Source organism: Erpetoichthys calabaricus, chromosome 8, assembly GCF_900747795.2.
Source record: "Erpetoichthys calabaricus chromosome 8, fErpCal1.3, whole genome shotgun sequence".
In the NCBI taxonomy this organism is placed as follows: Eukaryota; Metazoa; Chordata; class Cladistia; order Polypteriformes; family Polypteridae; genus Erpetoichthys; species Erpetoichthys calabaricus.
In genome coordinates, this window is record NC_041401.2 from 122,727,141 (window position 1) to 122,750,094 (window position 22,954).

The window sequence follows — 22,954 nt, forward strand, 5'->3', positions numbered from 1 at the left end:
TTATACACTAGGTCTTTTTGGTTTGTGCTCACCTTGTGACTTAAAAACTCTCAGTTCAATAAAGTTTTTTTCCCTGCTCCTGTGTAACATTAGTCTCACTGAAGCCACAAGTATAATATATACAGTATGTCTGGAGAGAACCATGAGTAAATTTTGCCTAAAACTGGGTGGGAACAATTAGACAGCTCACTGAGTGTCATATTTCTTAACCAATCCAAAGCCTCCTGAAGGCAATACTTAAAGTAGGGGTGGGGCTTTTGAACTCCTAAGATTAGAGGTATTCTCGTTAACCTGATCTGACAGACAGCAAGCTTCTATTTATGATGAACTGTTTGCAGTCAAAATGTTTCAAAAAACAAAAATCTAGACATATAAATGTGTGTTGCATGTTCAGAAAGCGGGCAGTACATTTTAAAAATAAACATAACCCTTTCTGTAGAATCAGATTATACACATTTGCATATGTCAGCATCGTTGGATAAGTGGTAAACGTGAACAGTATGTTGTCGCAGGTGCTGTGTGTGTTCTGTGTTATGTGTCAGCATTATGATGATAGTGTAGGAGTCGATGTAAGTTTGACAGAATCACCAGCTATATTCATGAAATTATGAACTGCAAAATATGCATTTGAAGCAAACAGTGTGTTACACTCCATCAAAAAGACTGCCATTAAGGGGACTGATGACAAAGAGCTATGGGAGATGCAGATTTCAGGGCTCAAAACACTCAAATCAACAAATCAGCATAACAACACCAGTAAAGAAAGGACAAGGCTGAACAACATCCACCTTCTGACTGCACATCTAAACAAATAACTGAAGTAAGTTAACATTACTGTTTAATTGGAAATGCAAACATGCCATGGCAAACAGCTGCAGTGTTTCAACATGTACTGTATATCCCTAGACCATACTGCTTATCTAAACTCTGTTTGCTGTTGTTATGTCATATAGTAGTTCAGTAGTTAAAATGACAGAAAGATGTTATATCAGACAGAAGCACTTCTCAAATGTATGGAGCCCAATAGCTGTGGTGGTCTACATGTCTGTGTGCTTGTCTGGCTCCACAGTCACTGTGCTCATTACAATACTTCATTCACCTTGTGCTACTGAAATCCTGAACTGATAACAGCAATTTTAGCTTTTTTATTTTCTCTCAACATCAAGTCATTTGTTCAGTTTTTTTTTTTTTTTATTTACACACCCCCTACTCGAATCCTGTAAATATCAGAAGTGACTCTACTCCATTGGGCCCTTGAGCAAGCTCCAACTTGCAAGGAAAACTGGGGGGTGGGTGGCAGGATTGGCACCCCAGCCACCATAAAAGCCTTACACTGTTCCAGTGTGTGCTGAGGTGTCACCTGCAGCATTCGGGTCCCAATCCAGGTGGTTTGTCATGTGGTGGGTGCAGCAACACGCTATCAGCACATACTTCCAACTTCTCTCTCTCCCTGGAAACCCACAAGTTTAAATTTCATGGACTTGTATTCTAGACTAGTGTAACATTGATTTGTGAATGTGAGGGCTGGAGTTTGATCCCAGTAGATGTAGGAAACAAACCAAAGTAAGAGCATCATTTGTGTATGAGTGTGAGTGAACATTCTGTATGGGTTGGCCAGGTTATGTACTGCCACTGCTGCAGGACAGGACTGAGTAGCCACTAAACAGATGGCTGGCAAGGCTTGCACACTGTCCCAAGCCTCGCTTTTCTGGTGCATTTACACAATTAGAAAAATAATTCAGTGGAGAAATATGTTTTATTTTTATTGTTAATATTGTCACATTTCCATTTTGTATTAATGCATAGGAAGAAACTAACACAGTGTAAAACATAACATGTTAAAAAAGATATCATTATATTGATTAGTCACTTAAATCACCATGAATGAATGTCATGTTACCCACTTCTGAAGATTTTTTGACATTGTGCACTGCATCTCTACTCCAGCTCTCACACATGATGAGAACAATACACAACAGGAGAAGCAATTGTGATACTTAATAATAAATACAAATGGCTTTTGTTATTTCAGGGCACCTAAATTAAAAGAGAGTGGCATGGTGGCACATAAGTTACTGCTGTTGCCCCACGGTCTCAGAATCCTGGACCTAGGGTCAACTTGTGTGGAAAATTCAAGTATTTCCTCCCAAATCTCAAAGACATTTATATTAAATAAATTGCTGTCCCTAAATTAACCCAGAATGCGTATACTCCTTCGTATACAACCCTAATTTGTGTGTCCATGTATGTAAATGATGCATTGTTTAACTATTTTGTCATTGCTTTATAAGTAGAAACTTGTGCAAACAGTCAGTGCTTGTATTCAGTGAAAAGTCCTATAAAGTATCAATTTAAATGTACTGAATTATATATCATGGTGGCAATTTTCACATCACATTTCTGCATTAAAAGTTAATATTAAGATGTTAGTATTAAAAAAGTTAATCAAGACACCTTCCAGCATCAGTTTTGTAAAGCTGCTTTATTGGCAGCTGCCCCACCTCTTCTATGGCTAATTTTATAACTGTACTTTTACCATTACAGATAGTTCATGTGTAATCATCTCTGTCTTTTAATTAACTACCTACAGTAAATGTTTAAAAGTGAACTAATCCATACTCTAATAAATGATTACCTAGCAGGTATATTCAAGTAGCTGCATGAATCATTTTTCTCTTGGGCAGTTGTACCATGGCTACAAACATGCAAACATGACAGTTTGGTGCCAGTGAACACAATCTGTTCAGCTTAGGACTGCAGGTATAAACTACAGAAAGTGTCCTTTTTTCACTTCCTGGCAAGTTGGAAATCAAAGGATAATAGCAGTGATAAAAGGCAAAATATATTATGTGAACAGGAATTTTGAAACAAATTAGGATGCCTCAGTGGAGCAGGACCGATCTGGTAATAAGTCAGTAAAGGTTCCTACTGTTATTGATTTCTCATAGTCCAGTATACGATCTTTGGTGAGTGGAGCACAATGCTGAAGGTAAGAACCAACCCTAGATATGGTGCCAGTCTATTACACTGAACGGAACAAATCATTTCAATTTCAATAGAAACATTCACCCTTGGGCGGCACGGTGGCGCAGTGGGTAGCGCTGCTGCCTCACAGTTGGGAGATCTAGAGACCTGGGTTCGCTTCCCAGGTCCTCCCTGCGTGGAGTTTGCATGTTCTCCCCGTGTCTGCGTGGGTTTCCTCCCACAGTCCAAAGACATGCAGGTTAGGTGGATTGGCGATTCTAAATTGGCCTTGGTGTGTGGGTGTGTTTGTGTGTGTCATGCGGTGGGTTGGCACCCTGCCCGGGTTTGGTTCCTGCCTTGTGCCCTGTGTTGGCTGGGATTGGCTCCAGCAGACCCCCGTGACCCTGTGTTCGGATTCAGCGGGTTGGAAAATGGATGGATGGACATTCACCCTTAGGACAACGGTAATCTTTTACACCACTTCAGAAAAGTATTGCAGCATAAAGATCTCTTTTTTGCAAATAGTTCTGGGGGTGTAAAAACTATCCATGCATAACATACTGTAATAATTTTAAACCCACTTAATCCAATATAGATTTGCAGGGGACTGGATACAATGCCAGATCTTGGCTGGAGCCAGACCTGGATGGGTGACCAGTCTACCCCAGTGACTACACATACGCCTGATTGCGACTTTTGAGAAACGCAGGACTGCAGCGTGGACACGAACCCAGGACACTGAACCACGTGCCACCCTAGCCATCAACTTAGTCGTTTTCAGATGCTTTCAGTTTACATCAGAATCGGACTAACTAGCGGTAAATCGGGCGTATAGCCACAATGCTAAGCCATGGAGAGTAGAAGGTGGTAAAATTGTATTTGAAACATTTTACTGAACTTTTTTTTTTTCTGTGCACATATAGAGAAAAGTGCCCTCCAACCAAATCACGAAACTCGGCATGGTCAGGATTAAAAGCTTTGACGCATATATCAACAGCCAATCACATCGCGCCTATGTAGAGGCTTCAGTTATCTTTCAGACGATGTGGTTAATGTCGTAAGCTAGTTGGCAGCAGTGAGTAATGAAGATGACTTTCTGAATGCAATACTTTTTCTATTACAAGGTCGAAGGAAAGAACCAAGTGAAATGTAAATCTAAAAAGATACAATCTTGAAACTATTTCTACTGTGACAACCCATACATCCTCGCTATTAGGTGTTTATCTAACCTTCCGATTTTTATATCAGTCTGTGGCAAGGCTGCCGAGGTGTCGTCAACACTTCGCTTTTCGTCTGTCCCTGGTGGAATCCCGTAACGCGTTTTTTTTTTTTTTTACATTTTTTTATGTGTATCATGTCCCCTTTCAGTATCCGTAGCTAGTGTTGCGTTGACCTGAACATATTCCCACAAACGTTTGTACAGAGCATAGTACAAGTTGAGTCTGCAGATATGGCTGGTAAACGATCGCTAGTTATTCTTGCTAAAGGAGCGGAGGAGATGGAGACGGTTATCCCAGTGGATGTCATGCGGAGAGCTGGGGTCAGTACTTGGGGAAAGGGCGCTTAAGGCAACAGCGACTTGGCTGATTTTTATTTTTGAAACATTATCGCAGGGAGACGTGCTATATGTACTCGAAAGGCACGATCACCTATTACGCTCCTTTGATTAATATTCTGTGCTCAAATATGTCTGCATTCGTACTTACTTAATATTTATTACTAGCTTAAATATTACTGCATGTGGCGCCTGTAATATTTATGTGTCAACAAAATATTAATACATATATGTGCAGTTTTGTTTTAAGATATGTCATTGAAACGTATTATTGTTATGACGTGTCTAAAAAATGACCGTTAAGGAAAGCACTGGAAAAAGTGACCTCAATTGTGTTTTGTTTTATTTTAGTTTAGAGTATAATATAGAGCACGGATGCCTTGGATGTAAGACCTGTGTTAAAGTTCCCCTGCATATTTAAAAAAACAGTGTTGCCATCACTTCATTTTGCACAGGGTGTGCAAACAAGACAGCGTCTTTCTTGTGAAAAACGAACAGAAGTTAAGTTGTGAGACTGGGCATTGTGTCTGTGATGTTCAGAATTCTGTACATCATGTAGAGGGAACCATAAATTGTGTAACTGAATAGATTAATATTTTATTTTCAGTCCGCGGTGGCAGTAGAGTGAGTGGGCCAGGCCAGATCCTCCAACCGCCACAACGGTCTCCAGCTATTTAAGTAGAATTACAGGGGCTTCAAAGACATAGAATCTCGTTTTCATGTCCAGGGACTCTTTATACTGTGTCGTGCCTTAACTGTCCAGTTGTCCAAACCATTTAACTGCCTCTTTTCGACTTGGCTGCACTCTAAAATGTCCTCCCGCCGTGTTCTTAATTCTTCGCTTAATACCTGTAGCCCTATGCCTGTAGTTAAGGATCGGGATGTACAGTGGCATGAAAATGTTTGGGCACCTCTGGTCAAAATTTCAGTTACTGTGGATAGTTAAGCGACTAAAAAATGAACTTATCTCTGTCATGTTCTTTGGGTTCTGTAATATTTGACTTTAATACAGTTGAAAGTAACACAGAAAGATTTATTTAAATAAAGTCTTTACTAATGAAATACTCTAGTGTTTCATTTACAGGTCAACCATCTTTCTTACAACCACCATGTCTCTAGGGCGAGTTAGGGATCATCCCCCAATTACAAGAAGTTAACATCAACTTTAATATAAGGAAGTGTTTAATAATTACTTATCTTGACATCTTCCTTTTTTTTTTTTTAATCATACTAATAATACAATAACCTATTTGTTCAGTTAACAACACCTAGATAGGATTTTCATTTGTTACAAACATCAAGGCTATTTTCAGTAACAACTGACAACTATATGCATTATATTCTTACGAGTGCTGGTCTAAGAGTCCCAAAAACTTATTAACATTTAGCAGGTCTCTATCAGTCTTGTTGGTGGTTGTTTCACTCTCGATGATCTTCTAAGAGTCTCACTTGAATCTCTGCCCGATTCTGACATTCTGCTGGTTGATGTGGTCATTTCTACTGTTTCAGTGCTTTCTTTTGAAGGTTCTTTTGATGTTTTATCCACGACTATATCTCGTTGATTTCTTCTAAGCACCGTACCATCGCTTGTTTCAACAATATATGATCTAGGGTCTATTTGTTCCTTAACTGTTCCTTGCAGATTCCTTGTTTTTGTTGAACTCTCCTTTATTTAACCTCCTCTCCTATTTCCAGTTCTGGGAGAATTCTGGTTCCTCTGTCAAAGTATATTTTTTGTTTTCTCTTTATGTTTTCTTTCACCTTTCGCACTTTATCTTCCATTACAGATTTTAGCAGAGTCTGCTTCATTAGAAGGTTTGATCATAGTCTTCGTCCCATGAGCAGCTGTGCTGGTGAAGCTCCATGTTCAAGTGGTGTACTCCGATATATTAGAAGGCTTTTGTAAAAATCACTTCCACTCTCTTTTGATTTCTTCAGGAGATGTTTAATTGTTTGAATTGACCTTTCTATCAGTCCATTAGATTGAGGATAATTTGGACTTGACGTTTGATGTACAAAGTCCCATTCTTTTCCAAAGTTCTTGAACTGAAGACTTGTAAATTGTGGCCCATTGTCACTAAAAATTACATTTGGCACACCATATCTGGAAAAAACAGCTTTCAGACATTTTATTACTGTTTCACTGTTGGTAGTATTCAATGCACACACTTCAGGATATGCAAAAAGTAATCAGTGACCATCAGAAAGTCTTTCCCATGACAGGTAAATAAATCTACACCAACTTTTTCATATGGCCTTTCTGGTACAGGGTGAGGTGATAATGGCTCTGAAGGATTACTAGGTCTATATTTTAAACATACTGAACATCTTTCTACTTCGTTACTTACATCTTGATTAATCTTGGGCCAATACATTACTTCTCGTGCTCTTTTCTTGCATTTTTCAATTCTTAGATGTCCTTCATGAATTTTTTGTAGCATCTGCTTTCTTAATGATAATGGTATCACTATTTTACAACCTTTTATATATAACTCCATCAACAACTGTAAGTTCTGCCCGACAGTTCCAGTAATCACTTACTTGTGGGTTGCAGTTATGCTTGTTTTCTGGCCATCCTTGAACAATTACTTCTTTCAGCGTCTGCATTACTTCATCTTTTGCTGTCTCTGTTCTAATAAGCTGTGTTTTGCTGTCTGACACTGGCATTGCTTTTATCACCATATCCACATATGCCTCTATTACTTCTGAGCTCTTTTCTTCATGTCTATACTTTTCATCTACTGCTCTTCACAGGGTGTCGGCTGTAAACATCCATCTTCTAGGAGTGAATGTTACCTGAAGAGTATATCTCTGTAGTTTAATCATCATGCGTTGTATACGAAGTGGGCAGTCATTAAGAGGTTTTTTAAATAAAGCAAGTAGAGGTTTGTGGTCTGTTTCAATCATTATAGCTTGTCCCGACACAAACTGATGAAAGCATTCACATGCAAAAGTGATACTCATAGAGAAATAGTTCCTTCTCTATTTGTGCATATCTAGTCTCGGCTCCAGTAAGAGGTCTAGATGCATATGCAACTGGCTGCCATGTTTCATCATGCTTTTGTAGTAGTACAGCTCATAATCCAGATTGTGAGGCATCAGATGAAATTTTGATTGGTTTATGCGGATCATAGAACTTTAAAACCGGCTCTTTTATTAGTAGCTTCTTGACTTCATTCTAGGCCGTCTCTTGTTCGTAGTTCCAAGTCCATTCCACATTTTTTTCTGTCAGTTGTCTAAGAGGTGCCAATATATTTGACAGATTTGGCATAAACTTTACCTGATAATTTACCATACCTATAAACCTCTGTATGTCTTTCTTGCACTGAGGTCTTGGCATGTTTTCAATAGCAGATACTTTTGATTTATCAGGTTTTACTCCTTCACTGCTAAGAATATCTCCTAAAAATGTTAGTTCCTGAACTCCTACCAAACATTTTCCTTTGTTTAACTTTAAATTTGCTGTTCTGGTAGCATCCAACACTTTCTTCAGCCTTTCATCATGCTCTTCCTTTGATGAACCCCATACAATTATATCATCCATGGAGGTGTCAACTCCATCAAAATGTTCAAAAATCCTATGAATTGTTTTGTGATAGACCTCTGGCGCCGATGCTATGCCAAAAGGCAATCTCAGAAATTGATATCTGCCAAATGGAGTATTAAATGTGCATAATTTAGAACTAGACTCATCCAATTTTAGTTGCCAAAATCCTGATGAAGCATCTAGTTTACTGAAATATTTTGCATTTGCAAACTGTGCCATAATTTCTTCTCTTGTTGGAAATTTGAAATGTTCCCTCTTGATGGCTCGATTCAGGTCTCTGGGATCTAAACATATTCTTAATTTTCCATCTTTCTTTTCTACAATAACCAGAGAGTTTACCCATTCAGTAGGTTCATTAATTTTCTTGATTACTTGCAAGCTCTCCATTCTGTCTAGTTCCTCTGCTAATTTCTCTTTCAGGGCAAATGGGACCTTTCTGCAGGGGTGTATGCCAGGAGATACACTTTTGTCTGTGATTATCTTGTGTTCCCCCGGAAGACAACCTAGTCCCAAAAATAGATCACTATACTTTTGGAGCAGTGCTTCATATTCAGTATTGCCCTCTATGTTAATAGTAAGCACTCTTTCAATCAAGTTCATTTTCTCACAAGCAGACAATCCTAAAACTGCCTGAACTCTCTTTGCACAACCACAAATACCAGTGAGTATTTTTTGTTTTTGTACTTAACACAAGCTACATATTGCCCTGTAACAGGTATTTGCACTCCTGAATATCCAGTAATTTTTTATTTCTGTTTCTTGCAGACTTGGTCTGGGCTGCAGTTTTCTATATTCATTTTCGGGCATAATGTTCACTTGCGCCCCAGTATCTAATTTAAATGAAATAATGGCATTGTTCACTTGAACTGGCAGAATCCATTCTTTCCTTCTCCCATTTACTTCAGTCAATGCATCTATATAAAATTCCTCAACTTCAGTTTCTTCTACAGTGTGCACTTGACTTGGTTTCACTTGTGATTTACAGCAGCGTGCAAAATGGTTATTCTTCCCACATTTTTTACAAACTTTATTGTATGCTGGGCACTGTCTGGGAGCATGATGTGATCCACAACGTCCACATGCCTGTTTTGTGCTGTATATTGTTTTATTTCCGCTTTTATTTTCCTCTGAATTTAAATGCATTTTGTTCTTTCCTTTTTTGTTCAGCACATGTACTGCGTTTTCCTCATTACACATTTCTTTTACTTGTACTTTGATTGTTTCGGCTGCCCTACGTATTCTTACTGCTTTTTCCAAATCCAAATCCAGCTCTCTTAGTAACCTTTCTCTGAGTGCGTTATCTGGTATTCCGCAGATGATCCTGTCCTTTATTAAAGATTCTGTTAACTCTCCAAATTCGCACGTTTTACTCCGTGTGCGCAACTCGGTAACGTACTGATCAATTGTTTCACCTTGCTTCTGTATACAAGTAAAGAACTTGTGCCTTTCGAAAGTGACATTCCGTTTTGGAATGCAATATCTTTCAAATTTATCCAGTATAACGTCTAACTTCATATGTTCTCCCTGATCAAACTGAAAATTGTTATAAATCTGCAGCGCTTCCTCCCCAATTATATGTAACAAAATGCACGCTTTCATTTTGTCGCTTTTTTCATCCGCACCAATTGCCGCTAAATATACTTCGAAGCGTTGTTTAAACCGTTTCCAGTTCTCGGCAAGGTTACCTGAAAGCTAGGAGGTGGCTGTAGCTTCTCCATTTTAACGACGTCTTATTTTTCTTCTCTTTTTTTTTTTTCGAGAAAAAACAAATGCTTCGCAGGACACGTATCTACTTCAACTGCACAGCTTCTGACACCATGTCATGTTCTTTGGGTTCTGTAATATTTGACTTTAATACAGTTGAAAGTAACACAGAAAGATTTATTTAAATAAAGTCTTTACTAATGAAATACTCTAGTGTTTCATTTACAGGTCAGCCATCTTTCTTACAACCACCATGTCTCTAGGGCGAGTTAGGGATCATCCCTCAATTACAAGAAGTTAACATCAACTTTCATATAAGGAAGTGTTTAACAATTACTTATCTTGACAATCTCCACAAAGCATAGACTTAACAGTGATTGTAATAAGATTAATATATTATTTTTGTTTTGTACAATTGCAGAGTGAAAAAGGAAAATAGCACTATACAAGAGTTTGGGTGTCCCAAGAGATTTGAGGACTTGGGTGACTTTAACCAAGCGCTTAGACCTTCAGAATCATTATTAAGAGAGGCCAGGTGATGCAAATTTCAAAGCCGTATAAATACTCTGACTTCTCAAATCTTGCCCTATCTAGCAAAAGAAACAAGTGCTCCTCTAAGCAACTGCCTAGGCTAGCACTCTGATTAAAGTAAAATAATTGATTCACACATAGCAGGAGAAGGCTGTAAGAAGATGGCAAAGTGTTTTCAGGTAGCAGTTTCCTTGGTTTGTAATGTAATTCAGGAATGGTGGAGGTCAAATTAAGGTCTAGAAGACTAAGAAAAGTTCCCAAGAGAACTGCTCATAGGATTTTTAGACAGGGAAGTTAAAATGTTCGTTAGGCGTCACCACCACCTAATCAAAGCACCATGATGTTCCTACATTGATGGATTAAAAGCCAGAAGTCTACATGACCATCATCTTCAAGTTCTTCCATGAGAACTCTAAATACAAAGAGGACTATTTCATTTATGTTAGGTAGAATGCCCAGAGGGGGCTGGGCAGTCTCATGGTCTGGAACCCCTGCAGATTTTATTTTTTTTTCTCCAGCTGTCTGGAGTTATTTTGTTTTTTCTGTCCTCCCTGGCCATCGGACCTTACTCTTATTCTATGTTAATTAGTATTGTCATATTTTAATTCTTACTTTGTCTTTTTTTCTCTTTTCTTTATCATGTAAAGCACTTTGAGCTACATTATTTGTATGAAAATGTGCTATATAAATAAATGTTGTTGTTGTTTGACTGCAAAAGACATTCTGGAAGTTTTGGCAAAATCTGGAGTGGTGGTGCACTGTTCTACTAGTGTTAGTCATCAGAAGAAAACATTTTCTGCATATTCACCAAAAAATTCAGAAGTTTGCACTTGAGCATCTAAACAAGCCCGATGCATTTTGGAAACAATTCCTGTGGACTGATGAGGTCAAAAGAGAACTTTTTTTGCCTCAATATGCAAAGGTATGTTTGGAGATAAGAGGGCGCAGAATTCCATGAAAAGAACACCTCTCCAACTATTAAGCATTGGGGTGGATCGATCATATATTGGGCTTGCATCGTAGCTAGTGACATGGGGAACATTTCACTGGTAGAGGGAAGAATTAATTCAATTAAATGGAAGCAGACATCACATAATCTGTGGAAATAAAATCTGAAGATTAAAAGTGGATGACTTCTACAATAGAATAAAAATCTGTAACACACTTCAAAATCCACAATGGACAACCCCAAAAGGTGCAAACTGAAGGTTTTAGCATGGCCTTCAGTCCTCAGACCTGAACATTATTGAAAATCTGTGGACAGACCTCAAAAGAGCAGTGCATGCAAGACAGTCCACTAATCCCACAAATAAAAAGAAGTCTTTTGCAAGGACAAATGGGTGAAAATCCCCTAATTAAGAATTTAAACTCTTAGCTGGCTACAAAAAGCATTTTCAAGCTGTGATAATTGCCACAGGGGGTGTTACTAAATACTGGCCATGCAGGGTGCCCAAACATTTCTTTGGGGCTTTTTCCTTTTTTGTTGTTATGAAACAGTAAATTATGTAAGTAAAAAGAGTAATCTTATTTAAAGCATTAAATAAATTTGTCATCTTTAACTTTATGCCTTTTCTACAGGTCATCTTTTACTTACTTAGCTGTTCACAGTAACATAAATTTTGACCAGGGTTCTAAAACCTTTGCATGCCACTGTGTATTGCCCAGGAAAGGGAAAGCATTTTGCCAAGTGACATGATAAATTGGGCCTTTGTTACATTTAGGCTGTAAAGCTTGTCACAAGTCAAACTGTACACTTATTATTTCTTTAATAACTCAGTTATTCAATGAGGAAGACCTAGTTTCTGAAATGCAGGAGTGGTGGCTGTATGTATGGCTAAAGAATCTGGGCTGGTAACTTGAAGGTTGCCGGTTCATATCCCAGCAGTGACAGTAGCAATGCTACTCCATTGGGCCCTTGAGCAAGGCCCTTAACCTGCAATTGCCCCAAGGGCACTGTACAAATAGCTGACCTTGCGCTCTGAAAAAAGAAAAAAAAAACTCTGTGGAGAGTAAGTTAGGGTATGTGAAAACTGACAAATTTCTAATATAAGAAATTGTTTATGGATTAAAAAAGAGAAAGAAATCTCTAAACCCTTATTCCAGTTAGAGACACCTGGTTATTGGTTTCTGTGAAACCATCTTAACACACACAGATTTCTCTGTGAATAACCTGGTTATTTGGCCATTTAAACAAGGATTTTGTAGTCTGCGCACATCTGTTGCCCTCTTTTTTTTTTCCTTTTTCAGCAGCCACATGCATTCACAAAAAATACATTTCCTGAAGCAAATGCTTGACTGATTGTACTATGCCTTCCGTTTGAAATAATCTTTTTCAGTATTTCAGAAATCCGTAATTTATATTGATGAGCTTAATTTACAATTCAGCAGCACAATCTCAAGAGCAGTAGGATAATGTGTGTTAAGTTGTCCAATTACTTTTTAAAATAATTTGTAACCTAAAGCAATACCTATTTTATTGAAGCAAAAATATTTGCGGTACTATCATAGCAGCACTGGGTTTAAGACATGAAGCACATATACCAATCTCATGAGAGAATCTTTCTGTCCAATGATTCCAGTAGTCCTTTAGTTCAGATTACTTTTCCATACACAGCAGAGCAGCTTGGCAGTAGAGCAGTGGCACAAAATGCCACATCAAGATACTGAGAAGAGAAACGGAATAGAGGAGGCTTAGTAATGGTTTATTAATATTATTTTTTATATTTCTGTACAAATGACTATCAAACAGTAATGTAGTATGTGCAGCTAATCAGCAGCTCTATGCTAGGGTATGCTAGACTAAACCAGTGAAGAGTAGCCATAGTCATTTAAGGCTATTTATGTTAAAAGGAGGATTTTTAAATCAGCCCTAAGCTTAACAGTGAGCTAGTGCAAGGACGTGAGAACTGGAGTGATCATATTTTCTGGTTCTGTAATTATTCTTGCAGCAGCATTTTTAATTAACTGAAAGCTGCATAAAGATTAATTTGAATAGCCAGTGAATAATGCATTGTAGTAGTCAGTCCTACTAGAAGTAAAAGCATGAATTCATTTCTTAGTATCTGGCATATTTAGAAAACATCTTAATATTTTTAAGATAGAACATGTTTTGGACAGTTTTGTAATGTGTGTTTTAAATGACATACTAGTGCAGGTGTTGGCAGTGTTGGTGCTGTAGGGCTGCAGGTGTTTGTTCCAACACAATTGCTTAATTAGAAACCAAACCTTGCCAATCTCAGACCTTATTTAAATTTATAGCTTGTTAGTCTGCAATGTTAGATTTTTTCCTTTCCAAGTAATTCTTCCAAATGATTTGAAGCCTAAAATGTACAATTTTCAGTCTGTCACATTTTTCTATTAAGTGTTTTATTAAACCAAATAGTGCATGATGAATCCACACAGGTGTAAATGGAAACAAGTTAGATGGAGAACTGCTGGTGTCTTTGTCATTTGCATCTTATAGCTAATAAGGGCCATTAAAACAGTGAATGCAGCTGTTTAAGACTGAAATAAGCAGTTAAGGGTGGGGAACCTTAACAAACAAGACCATTAAAATGAAGCATCAAAATGTCACTTCAACAATAAGTGGTTTATCAGTAATAAATGAGTAAAAGCTGGTTGGAACAAAAACCTGCAGCCCTCCAAGACTGTATTATCCACCTCTGTACTAGTGTCAAAGATAACACCTAAATTGTGTACCAATTCAGTAAAACTAATCATGTTTCCAACTGAGTTAAAAAGTGACAATATTGTTGCAGTCAGAATCATTCCCCCCCCAAATGGCATTTATGTTTTTTTCTGTATTTAGAGACAAGTAGTAGATGCCCATCCATTCCTTTAACTCACTGACATATCTAATTAAGGACATTATTTGAGAAATGTTAATTGGTCTAAAGGAAAGGTATAATTGGGCATTATTTGCATACAAGTAAAAATTAATATTATGCTTTCTAATGATAGTTCATATTGGAAATATGTAAAGTGAAAACAGTAAAGGTCCCAGACTGAGCCCAGTGGGGCACCATATTTCATTTCTGAGTATAATGATAAAATACTGTCAGAACATTTCTGTACATACTAAAATCAGTTTGATAAATAAGAACTAAAACAGGCAAACACAGTGCCTGTCAGCCCAATGTAATTTTTCAGACCATGTCATAAAATAACATGGTCAATGGTCTCAAACTTTGAGTTTAAACCTAAAAACATAATTACTGTGGAATTTCCTTCATCAGAGGATATTAGAATGCTGCTTACACCACAGGCACAATGGGTGAAATAAGTATTTGATCCCTTGCTGAATTTGTAAGTTTGCTCACTTACAAAGAAATGAACAATCTCTAATTTCTATGGTAGTTTCATTTTAATGGAGAGAGACAGAATATCATCCAAATATCCAAAAAAAACAGATTAGATAGATAGATAGATAGATACTTTATTAATCCCAAGGGGAAATTCACAAAAACATAAAAGTTATAAATTGATTTGCATATCATTGAGAGAAACAAGTATTTGAACCGGGCAGCATGGTGGCGCAGTGGTAGCGATGCTGCCTCGACCTGGGTTTGTTTCCTGGGTTCGCTTCCTGGGTCCTCCCTGTGTGGAGTTTGCATGTTCTCTCCATGACTATGTGGGTTTCCTCCGGGTGCTCCAGTTTCCTCGGACAGTCCAAAGACATGCAGGTTAGGTGCATTGGCGATCCTAAATTGTCCCTGGTGTGTGCCCTGTGGTGGGCTGGCACCCTGTCCGGGGTTTGTTTACTGCCTTGCGCACGTGTTAGCTGGGATTGGCTCCAGTAGACCCCTGTGACCCTGTAGTTAGGATATAGCGGGTTGGATAATGGATGGATGGAAGTATTTGATCCCCTACAAACCAGCCAGAATTCTGGCTCCCACATGGCACACAGATTACAATAAATAAATTAATCAATTACGGATACCCCTGATCTCAACTCGTTATATGTATAAGGCACACCTGTCCACAGAATCCACCAACCTCTCCACCACCATGGGCAAGACCAAAGAGCTGTCAAAGGATGTCAGGGACAAGATTGTAGACCTGCACAAGACTGGAATGGGCTACAACACTATCAGCAAGAAGCTTGGTGAGAAGGTGACAACTGTTGGTGCGATTATTCGGAGATGGAAGAAATATAAAATGAGCATCAATTGCTGTCAGAATTACTAGATGCTATAAAGTCACTTCAAAGCGGGAAATCAGCAGGCCCTGATGGTTACCCCATAGAATTTTATAAGAAATTCTCCACTCAGCTAGCTCCCCTCTTATTGGCAACATTTACAGAAGCTAGAGACAACCAAATACTACCTCAAACATTTCGTCAAGCATTAATCACCGTCTTTCCTAAACAAAACTAGGGGGCTCTGCCCCCTGCTCGCTTCGCTCGCCAACCCCTGGTGTTGGGGATGGTGTCTTGTCCTTAAATGAGTTTTCCTTGGCATGGATCATTTATAACCTTAACTTCAACGTCAGATGAACGGCGAACTCGTGAGAAGGCCACATAAAGTTGTCCATGTCCAAATACGGGCTCAGAGAGGTAGATGTCAACCTTGTCCATGGTTTGTCTTTGTGATTTGTTGATGGTCATGGCAAATGCAGGTTTAATGGGGAAGTGCCGCCGTTTAAGTGTAAAAGGTAATTGTAGGTCAGAATGTGAAAGGTCAATTCTAGGAATCAGAACAGTATTGTTAGCATGTGATGCTGTAAGAACTTTTGCTGCAATAACATTGTGTGTCATGGTGTTGACGACTAAACGTGTACCATTGCATAAACCCTGTTTAGTGTTAAGGTTTCTTAATAGCATGAATATTGTTCCGATTTTAAGGTTAAGATTGTGTTGTGGTAATCCGGCTGGGTTAATAGTGTTCAAATATTCTAAGGGTAAATTAAGATGGTCATTGTCGTCATCAGAGTCAACTTTGTCAGAGCTTAGAAAGAGCTGTGCCTCTCCAGGAAGTAATGCAATGACTTGGTTATTTATGTGAGCAACATTAATATTTTTTGGACATAATATAGTCCGTTGTGTTAAAAGGGGTATTTGGTCTAATGAGATTGCTGTTCCAAATATCTCGGTAACTAAGTTGTCGCAGATAAAGGCTTGAGAAATTGTAGTAATATCTGGGTGAAGTCCATCTGTATTGGTGAGTGTTCCATCTCCCAGTTGTGATAACCAATTGTTATATTCTGGATGTGGACATCGCATGTTTTGTACCAAGTGTATCTTTTGAAAGCAATGCCAATTGTCTGCGTATTTTAAGGTGGACTGAACAATAGCTGAGCGCACGGCATGTGGAACAATAGGTAAGCACTGTCTAAAATCTCGTCCTAATAGAAGTACCTTTCCTCCAAAGGGAATATTATTATTCATCAACGTTTGTAGAAGTTTATCAATGGTGTTGAGTAAGTGACTAGATGCCATTGTACAGGCATCTATAATTAACAGTTTTGCAAGACGGATGTCACGTGCATTGTTAATGTTCATTTTCATAGTGGATAGCGATGTTTCTGTGATTGGGACCGGTATTTTGAATAAGGAGTGACATGTGCGACCATTTATTAACAAATTAGCTGCCACTCCGGTTGTAGCTGATGCGATAATTAACTGTTGTTTTGGAGCCTTGCCTGCTTGTTTTCTGGCATTTCAGACGCGCGTTGTAGACGTCTGCGTTCATTTATTTTGTCCCGTCGCTCCCGTTTTTGTATCTCTGTGAGTTGAGCTCTTTCCTTTTGAACCCGTGCCTGCCTCGCTTCAGCACTTTGAGACGCGCGCTGCATGCGTCTACATTCATTGTGTGTGTCACGGGTTCGTGTTTGTGGTCCCGTTACTCGAGCCGTATTGTTTTGTACCCGTGATCGTGAATTCATGTCTTGTATGTTCTTAATCGTTAGTTATATAGATAAGTAATAAGGAGGATCGCACTCACTGTTAATATGGAGCCTTTTCTGTGTCCGTTTTTGTATCTCGGTCAGTCGAGCTTTCTCTTTTTGGAGCCTCTCCTGCTTGTTTTCCGGCATTTCAGACGCGCGTTGTAGACGTCTGCGTTCATTTATTTTGTCCCGTCGCTCCCGTTTTTGTATCTCTGTGAGTTGAGCTCTTTCCTTTTGAACCCGTGCCTGCCTCGCTTCAGCACTTTGAGACGCGCGCTGCATGCGTCTACATTCATTGAGTCTGTCCATCTGGGCTTGTTTCTGTAATTGTGTTAGTTGAGTCTTGTGTTTTTGGATCCGAGACATGTTTTGTTCATCGGTTTCAGAAGCGCGTTGTAGGTGCGGACGTTTGTTTTTTTTCATGCGGGTACGTGTTTGTGGTCCCGTTACTCGAGATGTATCGTTTTGTAGCCATGATCGTGAAATCATGACTTGTTTGTTCTTTATCGTTATTAATATGAATAAATTGTAAGGAGGATCGCACTCACTGTTAATATGGAGCCTTTTCTGTGGTTGTACGGTTAATAGTGCATCATTGTAATGAGATTCACCTATGGTGTGTAGTTTGAAGGTGTGCAGATGACGTATATTTAATAGGGACATTTCGTTTCTTCGTATTATTACCCATCAGGTGTCGTGCCTGTATATGTATTGTAGTCCGGTCTCTTGTTGTCTATGTATGACATCGTTTGTTGTCATGCGTTTTTTGCGAGGGGCGCGTTGCCTCATTTTTTATTTCTGTTAGTGGAGGAGTGCCTCATTTTTTATTTCTGTTAGTGGAGGGGGGCTTTGTGTGTCGTGGGTGTGAATCCTCATTTTTGTGTCCGTACCGTTTCGTGTGCTATGTGGCGCTTGTGTCTGACTCCTTTTTTTTTTGGTGTGCTAGGGGCGCGTCGCCTCATTTCTTATTTCTGTTAGTGGAGGGGTGCTTTGTGTGTCGTGGGTCTGAATCCTCTTTTTTCTGTGTGTCCTGTTTCGTGTGGCATGGGCTTCGTGTGGCGCTTTGTTGCATGGGTCTGTTGCTATGGGTGCGGCGTATCATTTCTCAGTTTCCGGTGCTTGGAGGAGGGCTTGGTGTGGCGCCTGCGCAGTATGTCTTTTGCGTCCACGGCCCATGTACCTGCGTCCATCCGGTTTACCATTCTCGTTTAGTAATATGCATAAGGACTTGTTACAATGTGCATCATACAGACGAATTTCACTCCTGAATAATGATGTTAAGATACTCTCAAAAATTCTAGCTAGAAGGATGGAGAAAGTGCTGCCCTCTGTAATATCACAGGATCAAACTGGATTTATTAAAGGCCGACACCTATCTTCCAATCTGATTGAATGGAACTACCTTTTCACTACATTGGAGAAATTTGGGTTTGGCCTGAATATTTGTGCATGGATCAAACTACTGTATACCAATCCAGAAGCTTCAGTTTGTATTAATAACATTTGCTTAGACTACTTTAAGCTAGAACGTGGTCGCCACTGCTGTTTGCAATCGCCATTGAACCACTGGCGGTTCACTGCCGAAATTCTTATCAGATAAAGGGGATTGTCAGAGAAGGACTGGAACAGAAAATTTCTCTATATGCAGATGATATGGTTTTATATATATCAGACCCAGAAAACACTGTCCCTGCAGTTTTAATAGCACTCACAGAATTTCAAAAGATATCTGGTCTTAGAATTAATCAGAATAAAAGTATACTCTTTCCAGTGAATTTACAAGCATACAATGTTAGATTGGACACCCTACCTTTTACCATAGCAGATAAGTTTAAATACCTAGGGGTAAATATCACAAGTAAACATAAAGCTCTTTATCAACAAAATTTTGCAGTCTGTATGGAAAAAATTAAGCTAGACTTACATAGATGGTCAACCCTTCATCTCACTCTAGCCGGAAGAATTAACGTTGTTAAGATGAATATCCTTCCTAAACTTCTTTTTTTATTTCGAAACATTCCAATATATATCAATAAATCGTTTTTTAAACAGTTAGATTCAACAATAACCTCATTCATTTGGAACTCAAAACACTCACGTATCCGAAGAGCGACCCTACAAAGACCTCAGGCAGAAGGTGGCATGGCTTTACCTAATTTTCAGTTTTATTACTGGGCAAAAAACATACAAGCCATAAAAACCTGGACACAAATATATGAACATACACAGGCTTGGTCCGCAATAGAAGTAAAATCCTGTAGTACTTCTTTATACTCCCTGCTCTGCTCTCCAATAAATGCAAGTTATCGCAAATATACTAATAACCCAATTTTGCTTTACTCACTCAGAATATGGAACCAACTTAGAAAGCATTTTAAGATTGAAAATCTTTTATCTGTGGCACCTCTGCAAGAGAACCACCTCCTTCAACCCTCGCAAACATATCCAGTTTTTAATACCTGGAAAAGTTTTGGGATTAAAATGCTCAGAGATCTTTATATAGACAACATATTTGCATCTTTTGAACAATTACGTTCAAAATTCAACCTCCCAACTACACATTTCTTTCACTATCTTCAAATTAGAAATTTTGTTAAAGAGAAATTGCCCGATTTTCCCCACCTCGTACCCTCCACAATACTGGAAAAAATACTGCTCAATTTCGAGGAATTAAACATCATTTCCGCATTATATAAAATCCTATTAGAGTCCCTACCTTTCAAAGATCCAAGAGGACACTGGGAAGAAGATCTCTTAATCAGTATATCAGAAAAGGAGTGGAAGGTAGCAAAGCAGAGAATTCACTCGAGCTCCATATGCGCAAAGCATAGAATTATTCAACTAAAAATTATATATCGAGCTCATTTGACTCGCTTAATACTGTCCAAAATGTTTCCAGGGCAAGATCCAACCTGCGAACGCTGCAACCAAGCTCCTGCCTCACTGGGTCGCATGTTCTGGGCCTGCACCAAACTAACATCATTTTGGACCAAAATTTTTAAGTGCCTTTCAGACAGCCTTGGTATCACAATTCCTCCTAACCCATTAACAGCTGTGTTCGGTGTTCTTCCAGACGGACTTGAAGTGGAGAAGGACAAGCAAACGGTGATTGCATTCACTACACTTTTGGCACACAGACTTATTCTGTTAAAGTGGAAGAATCCTAACTCTCCTCTGATAAGTCAGTGGGAAACCGATGTTTTATATTATTTGAAATTGGAAAAAATCAAATTCTCAGTTAGAGGATCTTTACAAATTTTTTTCAAAACCTGGCAGGATCTAATCAATATTATTTTAGAATAAGAGAAATAACTATTACCACATTTAATTCCCTTCTCCATTTCTTATTTACCTATATATTTATTTCTCCCTTTCTTTTGTTTATTGTTGCCTTATTAAAAAGCCCTAAGCAATTCTCCTTTGGCTAAGCTCTCCTTCTCAGGGGTGGGGTTTGATTTGTCTTCAGTTTTGTTTGGTTATGAATTGATCTATTTGTATGGACTGATTACAATAAAAATTAATAAATAAATTTAAAAAAAAAAGAAATTTGCTGTTATAGAAGGAAAGCATCATGGACATTGGAGGATTTTGTAAACTTCACATTGACTGTGCCCAGACCAAAGCATCATGGTGTGGCAGACGGCTGGTAGATCATCCTGGCCAGGACGCTCCTGTGATGGAAGGATGGGGGAAGGCAGCTGTTCCAGGACATTGCTTTCCACAAAATGCTAGATAGCAGCTTCCCTGGGATCTGGTGGTGCCCCAGATTTCTGCAGGGCATCCTGGGACTTGGAGTTCCTATTCTCCATTTGACCCAGAAGTGCTAACAAGTCACGTGAGTGGAAGAACAGAAGTACTTCCAGGTCAAGGACTATATAAAGAACTGTTGAGAGATCCAACAAGCAAGCTGGAGTTGAGAGGTATAGAACAGAGCTTGCTGGGAGGTTTGGAGGAGATAATTATTATTGTGATTACTGTATTTATTTACTTGTGTATGGTGGCTGTGGTGCTTATAACAATATTAATAAGAATAAGAATTAAAACTGTTCTTAGTACTTTTACCTGGTGTCCTGAGCGTTTGTCTGTCGGGTTAAAGGAGCAACAGTGACTCCTAGCGTTACAATGGACATGGGGAGATTTTGTACACTTCACATAGACCATGCCCAGATCAAAATTTGCACAAAGAATTTTTGAGCTTATTTAGGATTTAGCTTATTTGTGCACAATAATTATTTGACATCTGAATGTTAGATGGATTGTCAGCTTGCCGTGTTGCTGTGTGTGTGTTAGTGTGCCTTTATAACATGCTGGTGTCATGACCAGGGTTGGTTCATGGCATGTGACCAGTGCTGCAGGAATAGGCTTCAGGTCCCTTGTGTTGGAGTTAATGGATTAATGAAGTGGATGGATGGGGAAGCAGGGATGCAGATATTTTGTGTATGCATGTGTTTTAGGTTTAATGCAAAAACTGTAATGTTTAGAATGAGCAAATAGGTATAGCCTTGCTCTTGATTATCTTTTTATTGATTATCTGTTATTTTTTTTAACCTAGATTGCTGTGACGCTGGCTGGTTTGGCAGGAAAGGAGCCTGTTCAATGTAGCCGTGATGTTATTCTTTGCCCAGATGTTAGCCTTGAAGATGCCAGAAAACAGGTAAGCCTCAGATGTCCCAAGGTAGGGGAAAATGCTAAAACAAGGTCTTCAAGATGATGTTTGCTTGAAAGGGTAATACCTGCACATTGTAAGATGTTCCTGTCTGTGTTTTTATGTTAAGTCTAAATAGACTTTAAGATTTTCCTTTCACTCATTTACTGCTCTGTTCATCATTTTAGGGGCCTTATGATGTAGTGGTCTTGCCAGGAGGGAATTTGGGAGCACAGAACCTGTCTGAGGTAATACCTGTATAAAGCAAAATGATATTAAAAGGTTGGTTCCATATTGAGGTGGGTAATATTTGTGGTTGGTTTAACTGATACATTAGTAGAATAGGCTTATTTTTATTTTTTACATTAGAAAAATAACTGCTGAAAGGCAAAATGTGTGCTTTGTGAGTATTGTATGTTTCCTTTGTTTTGTCTCTATGTCTTGATTTATCAGCTTCTCGTAATTAAATTCTTGCTAGGAGGGTCCCAGGTGAGAATTAGAGATGTTCTGTTTATATTATTAAAACCTTGCAAATTATTTTCAGTCCCCAGTGGTGAAAGAGGTGCTGAAGGACCAGGAAGGTCGAAAAGGTCTCATTGCAGCAATCTGTGCCGGTAATTTTCTTGTGTCTTCCTTAATTTTGTTCTTTTATGTGACATGTTACTTTTGTATGTAGTTTGCTGTCATCACATGAACTTGTCCTTCATGGCCATGGAGACCTTAGCATCTGAGTGTTAAACATAAAGTTCTGACCTGGCAAAAGCGTTGAAGGTCAGCCTTAGGAAGCTCCAGTAATGTGGACTTTCTTGCAAAGATCTTTATAGACTGGCATTTTCATTCCATCTGGGAGAGGCTCCATGTGCTCCAGTTTTGTCCTTCGTCATAATTTTGTCTGTAGCAGTTGGTCCAATTCTTTCTTCACTCTCTCCTTTTTATGTATTTTAGGTCCCACTGCTCTGCTAGCCCATGGTATTGGTTATGGGAGTAAAGTGACTACTCATCCTCTTGCAAAGGACAAGATGATGAGTGGAGGTAAGTTACAGTTTAACCTTTGCATACATGAGACTTTAAAGAAACACAATTACATACCTAGGGTCTTTAGAGACCTGGCACATATTTGTAT

The 22,954-nt window shown here is 38.8% G+C and overlaps 1 protein-coding gene across 1 annotated transcript in view; it reads left to right on the forward strand.

Moving 5' to 3' along the window:
* Nucleotides 1-4,324: 4,324 nt before the first annotated feature.
* The window catches only part of park7 (parkinson protein 7), a 31,696-nt gene continuing 13,066 nt past the window's right edge, over nt 4,325-22,954 (forward strand). The window contains exons 1-5 of the mRNA XM_028807407.2: nt 4,325-4,504; nt 21,739-21,840; nt 22,020-22,079; nt 22,376-22,445; nt 22,777-22,863. Of these exons, the coding sequence (XP_028663240.1) occupies nt 4,415-4,504; nt 21,739-21,840; nt 22,020-22,079; nt 22,376-22,445; nt 22,777-22,863 (409 nt within the window). The 5' untranslated portion in view covers nt 4,325-4,414. The remainder of the gene's footprint in view (nt 4,505-21,738; nt 21,841-22,019; nt 22,080-22,375; nt 22,446-22,776; nt 22,864-22,954) is intronic.